This window comes from Uranotaenia lowii, chromosome 3, assembly GCF_029784155.1.
Source record: "Uranotaenia lowii strain MFRU-FL chromosome 3, ASM2978415v1, whole genome shotgun sequence".
Classification (NCBI taxonomy): Eukaryota; Metazoa; Arthropoda; class Insecta; order Diptera; family Culicidae; genus Uranotaenia; species Uranotaenia lowii.
Window position 1 is genome coordinate 307,035,230 of NC_073693.1, and position 25,274 is coordinate 307,060,503.

Sequence of the window (25,274 nt, forward strand, 5' to 3'; positions counted from 1 at the left end):
AAATGTAATCTGGGAACAATCACTGTGGTCTCCTTATACATCCATCACCAAGCTACGGTAACTAAATCAAATTTCGAGGATTTCTTTGCTGCTATTCCTAAACCCTGCATAATTGGAGGTGATTTCAATGCGAAACACGATTCGTGGGGAAATACATCCAACAACAGACGCGGAACACAACTATCGGATGCCCTGGAATCGAGCGATCTTGTTGTTTTAAACACCGGCCAATGGACTAGATTTGACGTGAACCGGTTGTGGAGCGCTATCGACATCACACTGGTTTCGTCGAGTCTAAGTCTGGACTTTGAATGGCACACCGACGAATCTCCAAGCGGAAGCGATCATTTCCCGATACATTTTGGGACTAATGCTGTTAATGTACTGCATCAACGGACAGGTATCAATCTGTCAAAAACGGATTGGGAAATCTTCGGAAACAGAGTGGAGGATCTACTCTGCAATGTTCAAACGCCTTCTTTTGAAGAATTTTTTGAACACATATGGAATGCTCTTGTTTTTGCCACACCGAGTCGTAGAGGAGGTACGTATCCGTCTAAAATTCCGCAACCATACTGGGACAGTGAATTAAGTGCAGCTAAAGTAGCTTCTCGGACTGCTTTTCGGGTGTGGAAAAGAACACTGTCTTCGCAAAGCTATAATGAATACGCTGAACTGGAGCGCCAGTTTCGTGACATGGTCAGGAAGAAGAAAACCAAGTGTTGGCATGCTTTTTGCGATTCTTTCGATAGCTCAACGTCTTTGAATTCACTCTGGCGCTTAGCAAAACGTTTTAAAAATCGCGGATCGATTAGTGGGAAGACTGTCCCAGAAAATGTTATCACGGATCTATTAGAAAAACTTGCCCCTCAATCTGTAAAAAAACAACCAATAGAGTTTGCTAATTGTCAATGTTGCGACCATCCCACGAATATTCTATTTTCGATTAAAGATGTTAAATCAGTTCAAAAATCAGGAAAAGACTCTGCTCCTGGAGTGGACGGAATTCCGTATTCGGTGATAAACCATTTGCCATTTATCGCACTAAGGCATCTGGTCGAAATCTATAACACCATTGCTAACAACGGGATTATTCCACAAGCATGGAAGATATTTAAAGTAGTCGCCATTCCAAAACCAGACCAAGATGTAAATGATGTGTCTGGCGTTCGCCCTATTGCATTAGCATCATGTTTTCGAAAAATATTTGAACTGATGGTTAAAGAAAAACTCGAATGGTTTATTGAAAGCAACCATATTTTTTCCGGAGAAATTTGTGGTTTCAGAAAGGGTAAAGGAACTATGGATGCCCTTTGTCCCTTGATTGAACAAGCAACTGATGCACTCAATAGTCGCGAGCATATGATTATTTGCAGTGTCGATATAAAAAGCGCTTATGACAACGTGGAAGTTGAAATTCTTATCCAGGAACTACGAGGTCTGGAAATCCCTGAATGTATAACAAAAGCGTTTATACTCTGTTCGAAGAAAGAATATTGTCAGCTGACGTAGGTGGTTCCAACTCTTTAACAAGAACAACATGGAAAGGACTACCCCAGGGGTCCCCGCTTAGTCCGATTTGCTTCAACGTAGTCATCACTCGATTGCTGAAAAGAATAACCACCGATGTGATAACAATAAATTATGCTGATGATACAACACTCGCTCGGCGAGGTAATAATTTGAATGAAAGTTGCAACGTATTGCAAGGGGCAGTCGATACTCTCATTTGCGGAACTATGAACCTTGGTTTTGAAATTTCCCCGCATAAAAGCAAATGTTTATTGATAGCGAAACAACAACCCGATATAATTCCGGAGATTATCATAACTGGTGAACCTGTTCAATTCGTGAATTCCATGAAACTGTTGGGTATGCATCTAACCAGGAATCTGTCATGGTCGTGCCACATAAGGAATGTGAAAAAATGTGTCACACCCTACATAAATTTTCTGCGAAGCATCGCAGGGCAATCCTGGGGATGTCATCCATCGTCTTTGATAAAGATATATAAGGCTGCTCCCAGATCGATACTCGAATACGGTTCCATCTTCATGACTCAGCTAAACCAAACGGACTCGGTGGCGTTGGATAGAATTCAGTGGGCATGTATCCGTGTATGTTTAGGGTCAACTAAAACTACACATACCGGATCACTAGAAGTCCTAGCTGGATTATGTCCACTCAGCATAAGGAGAGAATCAGCAGCAATCCGATTTGTCAACAGACGGTCTCATCTAACGAATTGGAATCAACGTTTTGTCCAGCCAATCTTGGAAACAGGATCTACAAATAGTTATATTCGTAAAGCTATAAATGAACTAAATAATTTTATTCCGTTACAGAATACACTGGACAATATCCCGTGCTTTCTGTTCCCATTAGACGTTGGTAAATTCGACCTATCTATTGATTTGTGCATGGAAACAAAACTGGCACAACCTCATGAAACATCAGCCGCCGAGATGGTTTTAACTGTTATGGAGGAGAAATACGATGAATGGACTACACTAGCTACAGACGGATCCAGAGATATTTCTGGAGTAGGGTTCTCTGTCGTGAACAACAGCAACATTGATTATGCAAGAATCAAACTAAATCCAGCATCTTCGGTGTACATGGCTGAACTGTTAGCAATACGAAAGGCAGTGCAAATCATAGATGAGCAACCTGTTGGGAAATTCGTAATAATTTCCGACAGCATGAGCAGCTTGAAAAGCCTTCAATGTTCTAAACCTTTGTCCAAAAACCCGCTGGCATGGTATGAGATCAAAAAAATATCAAAATCAATTACCTATAAAGGATCAGAACTTGTCTTTATGTGGGTGCCTTCGCATCGAGGAATCCCTCTCAATGAACTGGCTGACCAGGAAGCCAAAAAAGCGTGTACTGAAGGAATGGGAAATGATTACATTCTAACATCTAACGATGTTTCATTTCCATGTCGTCTGCATTCCAAGCAACTTTGGCAGTATCGGTGGAACTCAGGAAGCAAAGGTCGCTTTTGTCATAGCATCATGAAGGAAGTGTCTCTACAACCATGGTTCTTCAAAACGGAGCTTTCAAGGAGGCAAATTGTTATACTCTCTAAACTGATAAGCAATCACTCTCGATTGCCAGCACACCTTCATCGTAACCGCATAATTGAAAGTGCAAACTGTAGCTGTGGAGCAACTAATGCCAATCCGGATCACTATTTGTTCAGCTGTCCCAATTTTGGACAGATGAGATGGCCTATTTGGAAAATTCTGCTGGAAAAACGAATCGCACCTGATCTACAGTTGATGTTAAAAACCAAAAATTTAAATATGTTTAGAAATATTGCTGATTTTTTCATTGATTGTAATATAGACATGTAATTTACAATTTACCATTTAACACTTGGCCGGCTATGTATTAGAGGTTAAGCCATTTGTAGAATAAAAAAAAAAAAAAAAATAAAAAATCACCTTCAACCCGGCTGGGCTGAGTAAATGGCCCAAATTTTGTACAAACAGCACCATACACCATGCCACAGAGGGTGATTGTACAAAATATTTCGATCCCGACCAATTTTATTCACACCGTTTCTGAATTCTGAATCTGAATTCTGAATCTGAATTCTGAACCTGAATTCTGAATCTGAATTCTGAATCTGAATTCTTTTTTTTTTTTTTTTTTTTGTACGTTTTATTTAAAGAGGGATTAACCTGTTGTTTTCACCCTCAAGGAAAAATTTAAATTACATTAAAAAGTTCACACTGTTTTATAAAATTAATCACTAGTTTTTCCTTTTTTTGATTGTTCTCCAGTTTATCTGCGAAGCTGCCACTAGGTAGTATGTTTCGTCTCTGCTCGTCAAATTTTCGGCATTCTAACATAATATGTTTAACCGTCAGCTCAGTGCCACATGTTTCACATGCTGGTGATTCTGTTCCTTCGATCAGATGTTTGTGCGTTATCCAAGTGTGGCCATTCCTTAAGCGAGTAAGCACCTTCTGCTCCTTCTTGTTTTTCACGTCGTTCCATTTTTCCGTTGTCGGTTTTATTTCTTTTAGTTTAATATTCTGCTGGTTGCGCCAGTTTTGATCATGCTGCAGCTTCATGAATCTGAATTCTGAATCTGAATCTGAAATCTGAATCTGACTTCTGAATCTGAATTCTGAATCTGAATTCTGAATCTGAATTCTGAATCTGAATTCTGAATCTGAGTTCTGAATCTGAATTCTGAATCTGAGTTCTGAATCTGAATTCTGAATCTGAATTCTGAATCTGAATTCTGAATCTGAATTCTGAATCTGAATTCTGAATCTGAATTCTGAACCTGAATTCTGAATCTGAATTCTGAATCTGAATTCTGAATCTGAATTCTGAATCTGAATTCTGAATCTGAATTCTGAATCTGAATTCTGAATCTGAATTCTGAATCTGAATTCTGAATCTGAATTCTGAATCTGAATTCTGAATCTGAATTCTGAACCTGAATTCTGAATCTGAATTCTGAATCTGAATTCTGAATCTGAATTCTGAATCTGAATTCTGAATCTGAATTCTGAATCTGAATTCTGAATCTGAATTCTGAATCTGAATTCTGAATCTGAATTCTGAATCTGAATTCTGAATCTGAATTCTGAATCTGAATTCTGAATCTGAATTCTGAATCTGAATTCTGAATCTGAATTCTGAATCTGAATTCTGAATCTGAATTCTGAATCTGAATTCTGAATCTGAATTCTGAATCTGAATTCTGAATCTGAATTCTGAATCTGAATTCTGAATCTGAATTCTGAATCTGAATTCTGAATCTGAATTCTGAATCTGAATTCTAAACTGTACTTGATCTAAAAATTTTGTTTTCATATTAATTTTAAGATTTTTAAGAAATTTTCATTTGATTTATAACTTTCTATTTTTTCTATTCTATTTTGTTTATTTATAGAGGATTTTAACCATTTATAATTTTCAATAGTTGTGTCTTGTATGTGTATTTTTTCAAATAAAATTTGACATTGGAGAATAAAACATTTCGGAAGTATGAAATTAAGTAAATCGAAGCATGTATGTTAAATGTTATAAACACAATTTAATTAAAATCCGAATTTGTTTGAAATTGGAAAGACAATCGAAAGCAAACAATTGTCGAGGGTTCGTCGCCTTTTAAACAAATCCTCAGATGCTTAAGTTCTCCGAAACACAATATAAAGTACAACAAGCCTAAAGTATCGCTGAGTTAGATATGTAGGTAACCATTATTGGAATGCAATAATCGAGGTTTCAGCGTCCAATTTTACAAATTTACAAATCCAGTAAACCTCGGTGCAAATACATTGGCAAATATTTTTTCAAAGTTTCAACAAACTTCGGATGGCGATAGGCTCCGAAAATCATGTCCTCCATCTTCTGCTTATCGGCGTAATCGAAAACTTCATCCTTTTTATCTTCACCATCTTCCTTGATTTCTTCTTTGGCTTCCGGTTTCGACCCATAATCATCGAACGAAAGCAACATGAATGGCATAAAGATGCACGCCAGGAATGTTTCTGAAGTTGAGAAAGAATCGATAGATTAATTTTTGCAGATGAAATTAAACTGTTGCTTACCCAAATGCCCACACTTGGTAATTTCAATGTGCAAATCCAGCAACGAGGGGATTTTCTTAAGATATCCCAAGCAGTTTAGTACGGATACAAACTCGTCGTGGTAGAATTTTATAAGCTCATTACGATGGTTGTCTCTCGTTTCAATTGAACAGGTGTTATATAGCGAGTAGATGATATCGATTGCCGGAGATCCCCAGATACTTAGCTGGTAATCGAGCTGAAAATTTATTTAAAATAACTTTTAAAAGATTCCGACAATTTTAGACGAAACAGAATTTTACCAGAAGGATATCCTTTGTTTTGCCTTCCTCGATCTGGTACATCATATTCTTGAAGTGAAGATCCCCATGGTTGAGCACGTTGTAGATCGAACGGTCTCTGGATGTGTAAATTTCGAACAGCTTTTTCATAAGCTGTTCTTTGATATTGTCCAACCGTTCACTGTACGATTCGAAGCCTTTCCATTCCGCAATAACTTTGATCAGCTTTCCAAGCTGCTCGGTCCAGATGAACAGAAATTTTCCACTTTCGTAGTTACCGAATCCAACATCGAGCTTCTTGATGGCAGGGCACTGTTGAGTAAATTATGTTTCATCAGTTTGAAAAATAATTTTGTGAGTCGCAAAATACTCCTAAGATATTTACCGAATCTTCCAGGAAGAGGGAGGCGGCATGCCAACGGGCCAGTTTGGCATAAACCAGCTTGGCATCCGACAAGTCCAGCTGGCTGTACTTCATTATGTAATTTCTTGCGGCAATGTCCTCAAATACCATCACGACGTGTGGTTCCTTCACCGAATATAGCAATCTACGGTAACAAAATGTGAAATAATTAAAAGAAAGAAAATTGAAAATGAAATGCTTAAATAAAGTGCATACCAAGACACATATTTTGGACAATTTTTGAAATGTTTCAGTTAAATTGCTAAGTATCTATGTTCAAATGAGCTTATTCAATATGTCCAATTTTCTTGAAAAACTTACTTAACATTGGGGAAATAAGTGGAGGAATAAGAATAACAAGGATTAAGACGTTGCATAAATTTAGGGGTCAAAACGCAGAACAATCCAATCTTTTTGAACGATTTTATTGAAGTGTAAGAGCCATTACGGCTGGAATCAAGAGTAAAATTCACATAATTTCAACCGTAAATAATTCAGGTTTAGGAGCTTAGTTTTGAACTCAGAACTTCGTATTCTGGGTGGTGAGATTTGAAACATTTGTTTAGAAAAACCCATAATTTTTTTAAATTGGTTTTTAAATTTTTAGTTTTCAGTTCAGATTATGTTAGCTTGAAACAATTTAAGCTGGGGCTGAATTTTGAAATTTAAATTTCAACAGCTGAATCACGCTTTTTTTAGTGGTTTTCATCAGTGATATGGCGTTCTCAACATCTGCAATACGATTAGATACCACGAAACAGTATCTCTTCTATCTTCAACACGCTACCTAGTAGTGCTTTAACGACGGTTGTCGATACACGCGAGTCTATCTCTAAACGCCAGATTGAGTAATATCAATGACGTTGTAGAAACCCAATTCGAGACTGTTCCCGCGTGTCACAAGACCAACTGATAATCTGTTAAAGATTATTCAACATTTGAACCTTTTTTCGTGAAGCAATGCTGACGATTATTCAATTTGCTTAACGCTTTTGTTTTCTGGTAACTGTTAAATTAATTTCAAAAATTTTTTGCTAGGATCGAGAGAAAATAAAAAAAGTTATAGTGGGAGACCCAAAATCAGCTAGAAAACAACTTTTCGACCAAATCCCATATGGTGAACCGTTTAAGGAATGCCAGAGAATCTAACAGTGAGCTAAAATTTTAATCAACGCGAAGATGATTACTTCCATGAAACAACAGTAAAATTTGTATTTCACATCTAGATTATGTTTTCCGCAGACACCAAATATTGTAAATGAGACCAGGGAGTTTTTTTTTAAATTGTTTATTGATTGTTTATTGAAAGTATTCTCAAGCCGAATGCTCACGGAATAACTAATATTAAGTGTCTTGTTTGAAGTGAAAACTCTTATTCCAAAATCTGAATTTATATTTTAAATAGTTAATAAAAGTGTGGATAGCATGGGCTATTTCGAAAATTTATGACCGTTTGAATCGAAAATTGAACTTACGAATTTTTGATTAATGATTTTTTATTTCAGAAAACGAAATATCGTTTTTAATTAACAAATATTTGAATAAAATTCAATGCCCCCAAGTCAATCAAAAGACCAATTCGACCAATGTTGAAAAAAGGTGAAATTCACCCAAAAAAGTGTTTTTCTGTTCATAAGACTTCCTGTGATTTGATCCCAGATAGGGGAGGTAAGGGCATAACGAGCACCCGGGGCATAATAAGGACTCCTCTTTTCTACAAAAGTACGTATTTTCTTAAATAAATTTTCATGAGGATTTGTTTCGTACTTCCCATAGAATTATTTTTTCGCCAAAAAAGAAATCTTCTTATCATCTTTACAGAAATATTTAGAAAATAATCAGCTAGGTTCGCAAGTGACGAAAATATTATAATTTTTGAGCACCACGAAATAAGCTTTAATGACATTAAAATCATCTATATCTATAATGTACGCACTGCAACATTATGTACACATTGTTTCTCAATTTTAACTATCATCAAATTTTAGATTTTTCACTTTAGTCAATTTCAAAACGAGTTTTTACTTAAATTTGTTGACTCGCGGCGAACAGAGCACTATCAATCGAGGCACGATGAGCGTTTCCCAAGCAACCAAAAGTTCGAATATCACTTAAGGAACGAACTAATAAGTTCATATATAGCTGTACAAAAGTTCTGTGGAACTTTTTTGCTGTTCAAAATGCTTTTTCGAGGTCCATGGAACTTCATTCTTTATCAAGTTCAGCCAATACTCAAAAAAGCTTTAAAGTACTGTTTTGGTTTCTGTTTCTACTTTTTGGGAACTTTAAAGTTTGTATGTAGAAAAACAATCTACTTGTTACGTACTTCTCATTTTTTTCAAAATCAAGTAGCTATCAAAGGGTTGCAAGTCTTTTTGTACAGCTCAATAGTTCGTAAAAAATCTCTGTTGTACTATTTTGTAAATTTGAAAGTTTTTAATTAGTCCCAACGGGCGTTCAAAAGCAACTTCGTATTATAGAAACTTTGAAGTAGATTTAAAGGCTAAAATCTACTTTTTTCGAACTTCAACACGTGTTTGCATAAATAAACACATCGTTACTTGGGAAACAACTATATGAAGTACACATTAAGTTCCGGAAGAACTTTTTAACAGCTTGAAAGTAGGAATTAAGTAGAAATAAAGAACCTGAAAGTCGTTTTAAAGAAAATCATCACATCGAGTAAAATCGTTGACTACTCATGATGTTCATATAGGGCAACAAGTATGGATCTCAACTTTCAAGCGGTGAGCTCGGGTTCGAGGCTTGGTAAGAACATGTTTTTTAAATGTAATGTGAGTTAGTAACAAATATAGTTGATTAATATGAATCAAAATAGCAGACTTGAGAAGGCAATTGAAGGAGCGGAAGAGTATTTTTTTCGATTTTTTATGCTGCTTATAAAGTGGATTTTGAAGCTGGTTAGAAGTTGTTTGGCGATTTATGCGAACTTTTTGTCAACTTTAAAGTTCGTTTAACTACTTCAAAATTGAGCTGAAAAGAAGTTGTATTAGCATACTCGATTAAACTGATTAAACCTGATAGAGGAATGTTATCCGAACTTTTGGTTGCTTGGGTTTCTGCCGTATAATCTAGCAGCGAATTCAACATGATGAAGTCAACTGAATTATAGAGCTACAGCTTGACTAGTTTACATCTGACGATTTGGCCTTTAGTTAAAATAAAAGCTAAAACAAAAAACAACGATTTGGCCTCTGATTATCTCTCTGACACCTTACCAATTGGGGTTGGGCCTGCTAAAAAAATAAATCTTGCTATTTAATCTTACACTGATTTCTATAAGAATGACAGCTAATCGGAGTGAAATTGGAGTGAAGGCTTTTCTCTGTTTCACGCATACGAAATGAAACAAGTCAAGCGGTAGCTCTAAGGAGTGTATCGAAAATAAGTTATAAACACATTTTTTTTTTATTGTATTGATTTTATTGATGATTCAAACAAAGAAACAGTTCGGAAGTGTTTTAAAAAGCTTATTCTTATAGTTTATAAAAAACATACAAGTACAGCTGATTGATCACACTTCTTGGCCGCAGCATTCCAATTTTTCTTGAAAACCACCATGGTTCTGTTGGCCTTACCATCCTGCTTGAAAACTCTCTTGACGATAGCCCAATATCGTTCTATGGGACGAAGCTGGGGGCAGTTTGGTGGGTTAATATCTTTCTCAACGAAATCTACATCATTATCCTCAAACCATCTAAGAGTGGATTTAGCGTAGTGGGCTCACACCAAATCCGGCCAGAACAATGGTGGAGTCGTATGTTTCTTATATAGTGGCAGCAACCTTTTCTGCAAACACTCCTTTTGGTAGATATCGGCATTTATTGTTCCTTTTGTAAAGAAACTCGCCGACTTCAATCCGCAGGAGCAGATTGCCTGCCACACAAGCACTTTCTGGCCAAATTTTTCCACCTCAATCGACTTCTCGTGGTCACTCACATCCTCCTCAATAGCTGCAGTGCAGAACTGAGGTCCCGGAAGAGTACTGGAATCCTCTTTCATCGTCCATAAGAATGCACGCATCTGGCTCTGCAAAATCCGATGATATACAGCTTCCGGGATCTGGTTTTGGCTCGTGATTTTTGTTCAGCCGTTTGTTTGGACACTTTCTGCTTCTTGTATGTCTTCAGGTTGTTCCGCTTCTTGATCCGCTTTACCATTCCGATCGATGTCCCAGCGTTTTTCGCAAAATCCCATATGGACATCGATCGATTGCGGTTGATTACCTTACGGTACAGATTTGGGTCAGGTCCTGGTTTTCTGCCTCTTCCTGGCAAATCATCGAACGTATAGTGTTCCCCGAACTTGTGGATGATGGATTTTACGCTCGCCGGATGAATGCCGAAACGTTTCGCCACTTCATTCATCGAGATGCCCTTCTTTCGCATCCAAGTGTCCAACACACGAATTTTAACTTCTTTTTTAATTCGCGACATTTTGGGAGAAACAAATGTTTCAAACGTAAACAAAGCGCTGGTTCACTCTAGACAGATCAAGATGCTACATACAGGTGAGCACAGTTGTGCGTGTTCACGCGTTAGTAAGTAGAAGGCCCAAATATGTTTATGGTTAATTTTCGATACCCTCCTTATTATACAGTTGATTTCATCATGTTGAATTTGCTGATTCCCCGGCAGAAAACGCTCATCGTGCCCCGATTAAAGGTGCTTATTCAGCCCCAGGGGGGGGTTTTCGTTATGCCTCTACGGTGACTGTTTTCAGCTTTCTGCCAAAACATTTTAAAATGCATTTTTAAACGTTTTTATCTTTTTCAAGTTTCAGCCAGGTTAGGATATAAACTTTTTTAGTGACTTGAACACGAAACAATGATGTAACTAACATCTCTGTTTTCCATGGTTGAATAAGCGTTTCTTTAAAGTGGCCATTATTGCCCTCATCCCTAATATAAAAAAATCTCCAACTACAAACCAAGTTGTGCCTATCTAAAACTAAATTTATAGGCTTTCAAACGTAGAAAACAGTTTTCAGATATTTTAATTTCAGACTTAGTTAATGATGATTATCTACAAAAATTTTCATTTTGATCAAAGATACCCCAGTTTACGGTACCTTTCGATTTTTTTTAGGTTCTAATGATCATACAAAACGCAATCGAATTTTGTATTACGACCTACAGTTTTCATATCACACTATGATACTTATAGAAACTCAAGTTTTTGTATTTTTCTTATGGTTTTACAGCGATTTCAACCCCTAAAGCCTAGTCCACACTAGGAGACGGTTCGTCTCGAGACGGTCTCAGCGTCTCCCATTTTCTTCGGGAGACACTAAAGACCGTCTCAGGTTTTCAACAACAACAACAGACAACAAAGTTCGTCTCATAACAAAAAATCGCAGTTCATATTGCCTAGTGTGGACTAGGCTTAAGATAAAGTAAAAAATCTACAAATTTCTGCTTAGTGTAACACCATCACAATATTCTCTCGATGATTCACTATTGATGAGATATCGACAATGCCACCTATAACTTGTAGCAAAATAAAAATAAAACAGCTGGGGTGCGTGATCCATCATTAATATATAGGTACAAAAGATAAACATTTTCGGAGCATAATTTCGGTTTTCTATCTGTGAGCTGGCTAGAAGGATTGATTGAGGTTTGCGAGACACCAGGAGCGCGTTTAAAAATAAACGCCTGTCTCTGAACTTGTTTTGTATTTTGAACACCAGACAAGAAATAATTAGTTTTGTCCCATCTTCTGAGAAGATGTGTAGATTATGGAGTATTCTGTTGTTTTTTCTTATATTAATTTTCCAATATCGAGTCGATTTTAGAAAACTTTATAACTGATGAAATTACACAATCTATATGAGTAAAAATGATTAACGAAGCTATTTTAATCCATCATAAACTTTACCTCGGTCCCAGTTCCGTGTTGTCGCCGACGGACCGGAGCACCCGGTGCATTTCCGGCAGTACCGTTCCAAACATTATCGTTTCCGTTTCGAACAATGTCCCACTCAGCATGTCTTTCTTCATGCCCTCCTCAACCGGCATCGTTTTTACGATCAACGATACGGTACGATCCTTGCCATGGCTTCGATACTCAACGGTGGCCCGGAAGATGATGCTGGCAAAGTGATCTCCCGGTTTGGTTCCGGGAACCATCTTGCAGCTGGCCACCGTTATCGTCTGGTCGGCTTCCGATTGGCGCAGAACCTTTTCGAAAAACGCCTCCGTCATCCACGAGGGCGCATGTAGTTCGTCTTTGTTGACTGCCATGATTCTGCACTATCAAATTCTCTGTACGCAAACGAAAAAAACGCGCCCGACTGCGCCGATGTGAAGCGATGGACTGTGTTTTGAAATCATTCGCACCCCCAAATGTTGACATTATCACGAATCTGTATAGAAGGTAGGTAGAACAGATTTGATAAACGAAAATAACGATACAGAGCGAACACCATTGGCACGAATTTTGAAGATTGTTGGTATATTCTCGCAGAAATGATTCATCAAAAACCGTCAATGCAGGTAGTGATGTACTGATTCAATGTGTGTCTATAGTAGGTATATGGCAGAGAAGAAATTTAAACTTTTTTTATCCGATTTTCTATTTAAACATTTTCCGATATTCCTTGATACAACCTTAATCTAAGAATCTATAATTTTCCGTGCTAGAAAATGTTGATAAAAGGTGATTTTCGATTTTTTTATACCAGGAAAATAGAAGAAAAAAATGACTAGGGGAGAATGGGGATACTTTATCCCTTTTCTTATTTTTATCATATTTTTTTGGAAAAATTTAGCAAATTGCCGATTTTTGCATTTCCTGACAGCGTGTAATTTCAAGTTTATGTGCTCAAAAAGTTTGAACGATACACGAACCCGTAGACGAACTAGAAGCATTTTCGTTGAAGTAAAAAAACCGCGAAATTTTTTAAGCTAAGAGAGACTTGATCCTTTATTGAAGGAGACTTGATCCTTCATTCCGGGGGCTCTAGTGTTTGAAAAAAAATCAAACAAAATTTCAAAAAAAAGAATGTCAAATGACTATTTTGGGTCATGTTTTTTCTCATTTCACAATTTATATATGTCAGAAGAAGAAAATTCCCAAACTTTGTCTCAACCCTAGAGTCATTGCATACTTTAAGGCGTTTTTTTTTAATTTAAGAGAAAATCAACTTTATTAGTCCTTTTTGTACGACAATTATTGTATAAATATCAGTTATTGGATAAATAATCATAATCTTGTAATCACCAATCATAACGATCTATTTAGGAGAAAAAATTACCTTTTTGAACTCTAGGGATCATTTGAACACATAATGAACATTTTAAAAACTTTATCTGAAAACTGTTGAGACTTAACCATTGTTTTGAAAATATGGTATTATGAAGTTCATTTTACACTCTAAAGATATATGCATTAGAATATATATTTTTGTTATAACTTTTTTTTATGTCATGTCGAATTTTGAGAAATTTTTCAAACAAAGTTCAATAACTCAAAAACCTATTTAGTTAAGTTTTTTAAAGCTTATCTTAAAGCATAGTTGTTTTGCTCCGTTTTGTACATTTTTTTAAGAACATTCGACCCTTGTAAGTCATTCCAGTTTCGAGATATAGCTAAGGAATCAAGTATCCTCGACGATCAAGTATCCTCATTCTCCCCTAATGTGGTAATCTCTCGTTATAAATGTCATTTATAAATGAAAATAATAGGTACACATGTTGTTAAATTGAAGAAAATTTTAAGAAACTTTCCTGAGCTTCTCCATTTTAGTGCAAGGCAATTACGACGAAGTTTTAATGATTCTCATTTTGCAAATATACGTTCGAAAAAAAATTTGAGATAAGTTTCTGATTATAATTGCTTTGAACTTCTTTGCTTTGAATAAATCTATTTTATTGAGAAATAAAATAATGAAATTTATTGAATCCGAACCGAATGAAATGAAATGTAAGATTATTTTTTGTTTTTTAAACGATGTTCTAAAAATATTTATTAAATTATGAAATGAAGAATAAATTTCTGATAAATCACATTGATGCAAAAAAAGAGCTGATTTAGACTGATTTGAACTGAGTGTTGAACAATTTGTGCATTTTATTAAGTGTGTTGCAAATACGTTAAAAATAAAGGATGTTTTGATTAAATGAACAACTATCTCGATGACTGCGAGTAATTATAACTTCTGAAAAAAAGTTACATTAGTTTTTTCTTTATTTGTTTACAGTACTAGGGAAATATAGGAGTTTGACCAAATTTCGAAGAAATTTTCAACCAAAATGAATCTAAATATTTTTGAAAACAAAACGTTTTGCTGTGTTATACAAAAATGTTAAAAAATTTAAAAACTTTAAATAAAAATAAATGAAAAAGGCCTTTGATGATGTCAGAAATAAAATAGTAATTATATTTTCAATTTAGTTTTCTGTATATGCACATTCTGTCGAATTATTTTTTTTTTTCGATTTTGATTTTCCTTCGATCTTGAAAATACGAAAAACCTAATAAGAAAGTTTCTCGCGACGTCAAGACTTCAATCACTCACGTATTCATTACTTTATCGAGAAAGAAAGATTTAATGTCAAAATGTTATGTTTCCAATTCTAAATCTATTGATATATCTTTTAGTTTTGTACGCTATTTACATTAATTTACATTTACATTTACAGTAATGGGTCTTAGATGGAAATGAAAATGTAAGGTGTAAAGAAATCGAATAATTAGTGAAATATGTTAGCTAGGGCTTTTGTGTTGTGGAAATATTTTAACTGCTTGGTTGATTCTATCTGAAAACAATCGGGACTTGCAATTAAAAGTGTATCAAGAAATTTTTAAATGAAACTTACTTAACACAAAAATATTCATCACGTCAGAAATCCTTTGTCCATGTGTTTTTCGACCTAAAATGGCTATTGATAGTTAGGTCATCACCATTCTGATTCTTTTTTTTTGAATAAAAAATTGATCCTATGTAAAGTAGAAAAAAAAGAAATATAGAACACGTTTTAAGGCGGGATTTGGAAAAACGAGAACAAATCCACAATTTTGTAAGGGGTCGTTCAGATACCACGTGGACAGAAAAATGAGATTTTTGACCCCCTCCTCCCTCTCCGTGGACAAGCGTGGACATTTGGTAAACCCCTACCCCCCTCCCCGGATGTCCACGTGGACACATTTTTAAAATGTTTTAATTTAAATACCTATAATTTGACAGTTAGAAAACACAACTTTTTGCCTTTTTGTTATAGAAATGGTTGATTTTATAAAACGGGATAAGAATTTCCTGATATAAAAAAAAATAAATTTCTTTATTTTCATATTCATCACTTGCTTTCAAGTAGCTACTTATTGTTTAAACTTAAACTGGAGAAGTATGCCATTTTAAGATTTTGATTTAAACATCTTAATATTTATTCACATCTAGAAAATATTTTGAAATGAAGTATGTCCACGTGGACATGACCCGAACCCCTACCCCCCCTCTCCGTGGACAAGCGTGGACCTTTTCATAATCCCCTCCCCCCATAAGTTGTCCACGTGGTATGTGAACGGCCCCCTAATATGGTTGCATCCAAAAAAGTACTTAAATTAAATTATTTAGACCATGTGGTAATAGACTGAGTCAATAAGGGGTCATTTTTGAATTTCTCAAACCCTGGGGTCATCTTCGTTTTGGTCCAAAACTCATCCATAATTTTTTGCAAAATTTTTAAGTAACGTTGACATGAGTAAATTTTAACTTTTAAGTTTGTATGGGAAAATGGAATATTTTGTACTGAAAAATCAACATCATTTTTGATTCTCCTGTGGAACTCGTTTTGTTTGAAAACAATTGTGTGCTTATATCTTGTTCACTTTTTAATTTAAGAGTATACTTACCTACCAACTAGTAAAAGTTGTCAATTTATGGGGGGGGTGAAGGGGGAGGGCGGTATGGTGAAGGTTGTTGGTTTGATCACCCCGATCATCTCCCCCTCTAGGACCACCCACATGGGCTGTGGGATAGATTTCCTCTATAAATCAAAAATTTTCTAAATTTTTAAAACGAGAGAACTTAACAAATACGGTGCTGTAAAATGGGATGATGAGGGACGGATTTCGGATTAATTACTCAACAAATATTTCAGTTCAAACAAAACTTAGCTGCGTAAGTCGACTATAAGATTTAGTTGGTTTATTAGTAAGAGGAAAAAAGGAAAGAATAGAAATCATTTAAAAATTTTCGAGGGCTTGTGATATAGCTCAGTTGGCAAGTCTGTTGTCTCCTGAGCAGATGTCCGCGAGTTCAAGCCCAAGAGTAAACATAGAACACAGTTGTACCGGATAAGTTTTTCAATAACGATCCGCCAACTGTAACGTTGATAAAGTCGCGAATGCCATAATGATGGTAAAACGACTATAATCGAAACAAAAAAAAAATTTAAAATTTTAAAACATCTGTAAATAGAACCCCTGGTGATACTCGATTTTGGCACGGTTTGATAAAGACACGCGTAGAAAAATCCAACGATGTTGCTCAACCAAACTTTTGTTTTAACTGTTCTTTTCAAATGGCACCCCTGAATTTCATGTTGGGTAAGAGCCATTGGCTCCGATTGTCGTGAAAGTTGGTATATCGTTTTTTTTTTGGGCCGTAAATTTTGTATGTTTTGTTTTTTTTTGTTTTTAATAGGATTAAGATGTACTCTGAATGACAAAGTGACGAATAGACCATTTTATGTTTTCGTCAATAAAAGCGATTTTCTCTTTTAGCTTAACATTCATTACTCCAGGATTTTTAACGAAATATAATCTGTACAAATTTTGAAATGAAGAGTTAATCACCGTAAATTTATTTTGGGAAATTATTTTATCGGCTATATCGGTGAAATTTTATATTCTTTGAGAAAGAATATTTTATAATTGATAGATTATAGGCGGATAGAAGATTAGAATAAGATGAATGATGTTGAAATTGAGCGGGACGAACCACGCTAGGCCTACTATTGTGTGGTGGTTGTTAGAATTCTATCTGTATCAAGGTAGTAGGCCCGTGAGGAACAAATCGATGAAATGTGATGAAAAGTTTTCAAATTAAAATTACCCTTCCGCTCAATTTCAACATCTTTCATCTTATTCTAATCTTCTATCCGCCTATAATCTATCAATTATTAAATATTCTTTCTCAAAGAATATAAAATTTCACCGATATAGCCGATAAAATACGAAGATTTGTTTTAACGATTATACGCCGGAGTGTCTAATGTCCTACTAACTATGGCAGTTAGTAGGCTTGTGCAAGCTTTCAAATCAAAGAAATCAAACAATTTTTGCTATTTCATTAAAATAGCCAGTGCGTTGGAACTTATTCAAGCATTTTCGATGAAATCGATCAAGCATTATCGATGAAATATTTAATTTCTCATTTATTGTTCCCAACATCTCTTCAAACTCTCCGGTATCTTAAAAATGCCTTCCTCCTCGCTCGAAAATGCTTGAATAAGTTCCAACGCACTGGCTATTTTAATGAAATAGCAAAAATTGTTTGATTTCTTTGATTTGAAAGCTTGCACAAGCCTACTAACTGCCATAGTTAGTAGGACATTAGACACTCCGGCGTATAATCGTTAAAACAAATCTTCGTATTTTATCGGCTATATCGGTGAAATTTTATATTCTTTGAGAAAGAATATTTAATAATTGATAGATTATAGGCGGATAGAAGATTAGAATAAGATGAAAGATGTTGAAATTGAGCGGAAGGGTAATTTTAATTTGAAAACTTTTCATCACATTTCATCGATTTGTTCCTCACGGGCCTACTTCCTTGATACAGATAGAATACAATTTGTTTGAATTTCCCCCAGCTGCAAACGTACCTAAACCAACAAAAAAGCACTTAACAACAAAGATTTTTGGGAGATGCTCGAGATCATGGCGCACTAACGAATAATTGTAACCCTTCCTTTCATGATATTTTATATTTTCCATAAATAACACATTAAGAAAATAATATTTAAAAGATGTATTGATTTTTGCAAATTTCTTTCTTTTATTCCATCATCAAAAAACTCCACACTCAAAGTACTTCTGCGTGAAATTGATTTGATAGAAAATGTAAAAAACCTATTTTCTGAATATATATAAATTTGTATAAATTTACGAATCAAATTTGATAAGATGAAAAATGATCGCTTTAAAAAAATTACAATTATTTTAAATTGGACCGCCCCATATCGGAAGGAGGGAGGGGTTTCTTTTCTTTTAAAATATCATCATGTCAAGATACCTGTAGGAATATGTCCTAAATTTTATGAAAATCGCTTCAAAATTATTAGAATTGCTATAGTTTTCCGTATCTCTTCCATTGATTAACGGATATTAGTCACATCGGCGTCAAAATGGCACATTCGTCACTTCGTTTTTCTGAATTTACTCGAAAGTTATATGGAATATCAAAAAACTTTTCAGAGCATTTGAAAGCTTTTAGAAAACTGCATAAAATAACGTCAAAAAGTCAAAACCGGTAAAAATTAATGTTCGTCAGTTGGTCATATCACGGCAGACCAGCCCACAGTATGCCGTGATCGAGACTCCATCTCATGATCTCTGGCTTAGAAGACTTAGTGGCTATCCTATAGGCCACGGTCGGCGGTTATTACGAATACAAACATGTGTACCCAATTTGATATAAATCATGTGGAAAACTCCCCTCTTCCGAAGTTGGGAGGGTTTGCAACTTATCAGAAACAATTTACAGCTTACAAAATCCGATAAACAAACTTTTACGACAATCGAAACCAATGCAATGACAGGGAAACACTCCTGCATATGGGAAAACACGCCAGCTAGTTTCCAACGTATAATGGCCCTTGACCATTATGAAATTCAGAGGTGCCATTTGGAAAGATAGGAACAAATCAGATAAAATAATTCAATTTTAAAATCATCATTACTGTTGATAGACACATCTTAAGGGTTCACGGTCTTGACTTGAGTTCAGTGCAACAGTGAGGTTGTAATAGTTTTTATTTTTATAAAAAGAGTCTATTTTGCCATACTAATTTCCATACAAACTTTAAATGTTTTGCTACATCCCATATCTAATCCTAGCGCCACTAAAATTTACATAGTTGTTATTGGGCCCAAAAGGAACCCAACACCGTTTGATACTTTTTTGGCCCGATTATGACCAGTCTACCCGATCAGGAGGGAAAAACTAAATTATATCAAGATGAGATATTTTGATACTTATATTTTCCTATCTAAATGAATTTTTATTCAGTACTCGTATGATGTTAAAATATCTCAAATTATATTAAAAAATATATGCGATCATAGCTAAATTATATCAATTTTAGATATGCTCCTTTCAAGATTATATCTCATTCAGATAGCATAGTTTGATATTGGACAGAACAAAACCTATCAAAATTATAACTTATCAAGATATGAGTGCTTCGAGAAAAATTTCTAGTGGAATGTCAATAAACTACATTATATGCTACAACCATGCTCCATTTTTGGTTTCCCTAAAATTGGATTCAATTTTATGGATCTGTTGAGCGAAACTCATTAATGCACGGTTTGGGCCGTTGACTTCGATGTCCGTGTTTCAGAAAAAGTTTCACGTATATCAAAATATGATATAATCATTTTATTCTAGGACTATCCGAAAAAAAATCTTTATCATTGAAAATGAGCTCACCCCCATTCAAGTCTGTCAATCAGAATAACATATAATTCAGATTGGAGAAACATAAAATCGAAAATTTAGAGTACTTAATTATAACTGAATCAGATGTAAATATCTTGGTGAGATACGTTTGAGTTATTATTTTGATATGCTCTCCTGATCGGGTAAACGATAAAGAATTAGTTTCAAATTGTTATAATATATTATAACCGTATCTTATTTTGTTGTGCATATAACTTTCCTGAAACACGGACATCGAAGTCAACGGTCCAAACCGTACTTTAATGAGTTTCGCTCAGGAGATTGATAAAATTGAATCAAATTTTTGGGATACCAAAAATGGAGCATGATTTTAGTAAATAGTGTGGGTTACCCGATCAGGAGAGCATATCAAAATAAAAACTCAAACGTATCCCACCAAGATATTTACATCTGATTCAGTTATAATATTTGCTATCTATGCTATCTGAACGAGATATAATCTTGAAAGGAGCATATCTAAAATTGATATAATTTAGCTATGCCCGTATAGATTTTTTGATATAATTTGAGATATTTTAACATCCTACGAGTACTGAATAATAACTCATTTAGATAGGAAAAAATTAGTATCAAAATATCTCATCTTGATATAATATAGTTTTTCCCTCCGGATCGGGCATTAATGCACGGTTTGGGCCGTTTATTTCGATGTCCGTGTTTCCTTAAAAGTTGCACGTATATCAGACTATGATATAATCATTCCATTTTAGGACAATCTGAAAAAAATCTTTATCATTGAAAATGAGCTCAACCCCATTCAAGTCTGTCAATCAGAATAAGATATAATTCAGATTGGAGAAACTTAAAATCGAAAATTTAGGATACCTCATTATAACTGAATCAGATGAAAATATCTTGGTGAGATACGTTTGAGTTATTATTTTGATATGCTCTCCTGATCGAGTAATGCCCGATCAGGAGGGAAAAACTATATTATATCAAGATGAGATATTTTGATACTATTTTTTTTCTATCTAAATGAGTTATAGTTCAGTACTCGTAGGGTGTTAAAATATCTCAAATTATATCAAAACATCTATACGATCATAGCTAAATTATATCAATTTCCAGGGCCGGATTAAGCCATCGGGGGGCCCGGGGCAATTTTTCTCGGGGGGCCCCTATGATTGGTTTTTTTTTCAAATGCTATCCCAGAAAATACAATACATTTTAAACGTGTAATAGATCTGGATATGAGCTCAGTTTACTGTCTCCAATAGCCATGTTGTCTGCGTTGAAAATAGTTTCTGGTATTATCAAATAAAAATTATTAGTTAATCACGTGCAAACATTGCGGAAGAGTTAAAAATTTTTTAAATTAAAGTTCTGATTTGAGCTGCAAAATGTGAAATTTAATTCTCATTTTTTTAAATAACCTTATCACCAACTTAAATTTTCTGATTAAGAAAAATGACCGGATAGATAGTTTAAATGATTTTCATTTCATCATTGCTCGTCTGGTTTGTGATTCATTGAGAAATATTCAACTAATGATAATCGGGAAGAATCATGAAACATTTAATACAAAATTCAAAAAAATAACCAAAATATCAAAAATCCAAATTCCATATAGATAAGAATTCAAGACTGAATATCAGGTTACATTCAGAACCACAATTCAGTGTCTTAAATCTAAATCATAACTTCAAAACAATTTCTGAGAAAGAATATATGAATTTAATTTAAAAAATCAGAGATTCAAGCCTTCAATTTCAAGATTACAAATGTGCATTTCAATTTTAAATCTTCGAAACACAAAAAAAAGTTTTCATGAAATATTTATGTGTATGATTCTCATCAGATAAAAAAAAGAATGTTATTCTAAATGTGACAAAAGTTTCATTCGGTGCTCTCAAAGCCAAAGGGTTATAAGTGCAAAAATTATCGATTATAAAAAAAATCAGAATAGAGATTTAATGTATAAAACACAAATTCAGTTATCATTGAAAAAAGTCAGATAAGGAATCAAAATTCAGAAAAACCATGAAACTGAACTTCAGTAACTGAGGAAACAACACAATACTTGAAAATCTCAATGAAATGAATCTGGAAAAAGATAAAATTAAAAACATAGAAATATTCATGTTAAGAGAATCTCTCAATGATATTTGCAACTTAACTATGAGATCGTTTTTATGATAATTTGAAAATGATCATTTGGAAAACGATATGCTGACTTCAGAATATTAACTTCAGTGGATGATAAAAATTTGGTTAAATCCGTTGAAAATGTTTCATACGAATTTCAAGTCTAAGACAGAAATTGAGATGGAAATTCAATACAGAAACTGTGTTCTGTCGTTCGGTCCAATTTAGGTAACTACGGCTTACGGCTTATGTTATTTCGTTCTTTGATACCTCATGTTTCTCTAATTCTTCCCATCACCTACGAAAAAAAAAGACAACTACAGTTTTTCTTTCAAAACTGTATTTAAAAAATTAGCTGCTATTTTAGGGCAGTAAACATTATTTTGAAAGTAAAAATTATTACTGTGCAAGACGTTTGTATGAAGTGAAAATGAGGAGATGTTTTTCTTTATTTTTCATGTTCTGTACAGTCAGGATATTCTGATATGTTTCTATAAAAACGGGTGTTTGGCCTCATATTTTTTTAAATTTTAGTTTCGAATTCGATGCACATTGTTTTCGTCTAGATTTGGGTTGAAAATATTGAAATTCAATGCCAAGATTTTTAGATTCTTAGCCCGCAAAATGCTGCTTACTCTCATCACTGCTTACTCTAGGGGGGCCCCTTAACTTATGCAAGAGAAAAAACTATTCTAGATATTATTTCACTGGGGTCCCCTTTAGTTGTTTTATTTCAAGTTTTCATACCGATTATCTAGTTTGGATTTCTTTTCATAGATTTGTAGAAATTAGAATTTTATGATAAAGGTAATGTTAAATTTTTTTTCCCTCGGGCCCCCCCCCCCCCTTAATCCGGCCTTGAAGGTCACACAGAATGAAGCTGACGGCGAATACTTTTTAATTCCATCAACAGATTTGGAAGTTCTGAGTTGGCGGCAAACCAGGATTTTGACCGAAGTCGTATCGAGGCTCTTGAACTATCCAACTCCATTGGACTTAACGTATTCTGCCGAAAGACTCATGTCCGTGATCACGCACTCGATCTCTACGTTTCGAGACGGAATGTAAACATGGTATTCTAAAATGAAATGTTCACTAGCTACAATTTCGTTGGCAGCTTTCGAACTAGCTACCACGACCCGCAATTTGTTAGATGTAACCTTGGTAATATTGGTTACAGAGGACCACCTTGCCAGATCTTTCGTGATCTGAATGATGTTCAATATTTTTCCGTTTGGCTTGGGCCGAAAGAAAACCACCCACGGGCCAGAGAAAGATGGGTTTTCTGGGTAAACTTTGACTCGGGGGGCCACACGAGCTTTTGAGGAAGACGGTTGTGAGATATCTTCCGAAAGTCCTTCAGCACCTGAATGAACCATTCCATCATCTGAGACCATTCTCTCGAGGGTGCTCGGATCACCCTTGAGCTCAACATTTCCGTGGATAACTCGACCATCATCCTCAAAGGCCGATGGGACTAATCCCCCGACTTCGCTCATATTTTATTACGGGGACAGGTTGTCCTCCGTAATAAAATATGATCGAAGAACAATTATTCTAATTATTTATAAAAGTGAAAGATAGCCAAAGAGAGACAAGATTAGAAGAAAAATAGGGAAAATAAGAAAAATAAATACAATAACTTGATTTATTCTGCCGATGCTCCACTCGCACGGTTGTATCACAATCCAGCGGCTTTGTTTTGAGGCCGTTCCTCGCTCGGTTTTGTTTCAGCACCAAACACAAGCTGAGTTTTGGTGATATTCCTCCATAGTACATGGAAAATAACAGGTAGGCCATTGCGCTTAACCTCACTTGAAAGCTCCGTGTATGTACACAGCGATGCTTGCATACCAACAAAAATAGTTATGAAAATTTGGCAATTTTATATAGAATGGCAATCAAAATTATCAATTTCTCCGTCGATAGCCATTCAATTCTTTTTAAAAGGGCCTCAGATGAAAGATTGATTCTTCAGGCTCATCGGAAACTATTTTTTGTTTTGGATTATCGGATCTGAACCACAAATAATGAGCATCCAAAAGAAATTTTTATCACTGTCCCTCTTTTTTGAGAGTAAATGATTAAATATTTTCTTCTTTCTATGTTCAAAATTAGATAAAGATGTAAAATACTTCATATTTCTGTGATAAAAATTCAATTTGTTTGAATTTCTGTTCATACTGCACAAGAAAAAGACCACACAAGGCAAAATAATCACCAAATTTTAGTTTTAAATCGACCAAAAGCCCGTTGCATATTACTTTTACCGATTTTGAAAAGCCGAATATTGTTCGTTGCATTAAAATGTATCAATGCATATTTTTGTCATAATTTTAATGATTGTCAATTTTAAGAAAAAAAAAGATTTTCTGAAAAATTCCATACATTTGCCCGTTTTTTCCATAACTATTTTTTGGGGCCTCTACCAATACGTTGAAAGAGAGTGGAATAGCCTACCTTGTATATTTCAAAGTACTATGATATTCCTCAAGGTCACCACGTTTTGATAAGAACAAAGATGGCTTTCTTTGCTCTTCACAGCAGCAAACGAAAAAAAAAACCACCGAAGTGGAAAAAAGTTCAAAACTTCACTGCACTAGCAATCACTATTGTTGCACACAAATGTCTACGTTGGACAAGCAATACCTTCTACCCGGTCACGGAACACCAATCCGAATTTATCCGGTATTCGGCTCGACGGTTATAACTCGTAACGATTTAAAAGTACGTCCGAACTTGCCGAGAGCTTCAACTCGAATGAAACAAACTAGTTGTAAATAAAAAAAAAAAAGTTCATATAACAATCTAACGATTTATGCATTAGAATATATATTTTTGTTTTTATTTTTTTATGTCATGTCGCATTTTGCGAAATTTTTCAAACAAAGTTCAATAACTCAAAAAACTATTTAGTGATAGATTATAGGAGGATAGAAGATTAGAATAAGATGAAAGATGTTGAAATTGAGCGGGACGAACCACGCTAGGCCTACTATTGTGTGATGGTTGTTACAATTCTATCTGTATCAACCACTGCAAGGTAGGTAGGCTCGTGAGGAACAAAACGATGAAATGTGATGAATTTCGGATAACAACTCCTTACTTTGCCTACATAAGTTTTAAATACGCATTAGTCACTTTTGCGTAAAAACGTAAGATTTGTTTTAACGATTATAAGCTGGAGTGTCTAATGTCCTTCTAACTATGGCAGTTAGTAGGCTTGTGCAA

At 34.9% G+C, this 25,274-nt stretch overlaps 1 protein-coding gene across 1 annotated transcript; it reads right to left on the reverse strand.

The window, feature by feature from the left end:
* Positions 1-5,157: 5,157 nt before the first annotated feature.
* On the reverse strand, positions 5,158-24,591 carry LOC129757106 (uncharacterized). Its single transcript, XM_055754233.1, has 6 exons — positions 24,504-24,591; positions 12,143-12,629; positions 6,225-6,387; positions 5,861-6,151; positions 5,580-5,796; positions 5,158-5,519 (listed from the first exon to the last, which is right to left on the reverse strand). The coding sequence occupies exons 2-6, from the start codon at positions 12,505-12,507 to the stop codon at positions 5,275-5,277; spliced, it is 1,281 nt and encodes a 426-aa protein (XP_055610208.1). The 5' UTR covers positions 12,508-12,629; positions 24,504-24,591; the 3' UTR covers positions 5,158-5,274.
* Between the last annotated feature and the right edge of the window lie 683 nt (positions 24,592-25,274).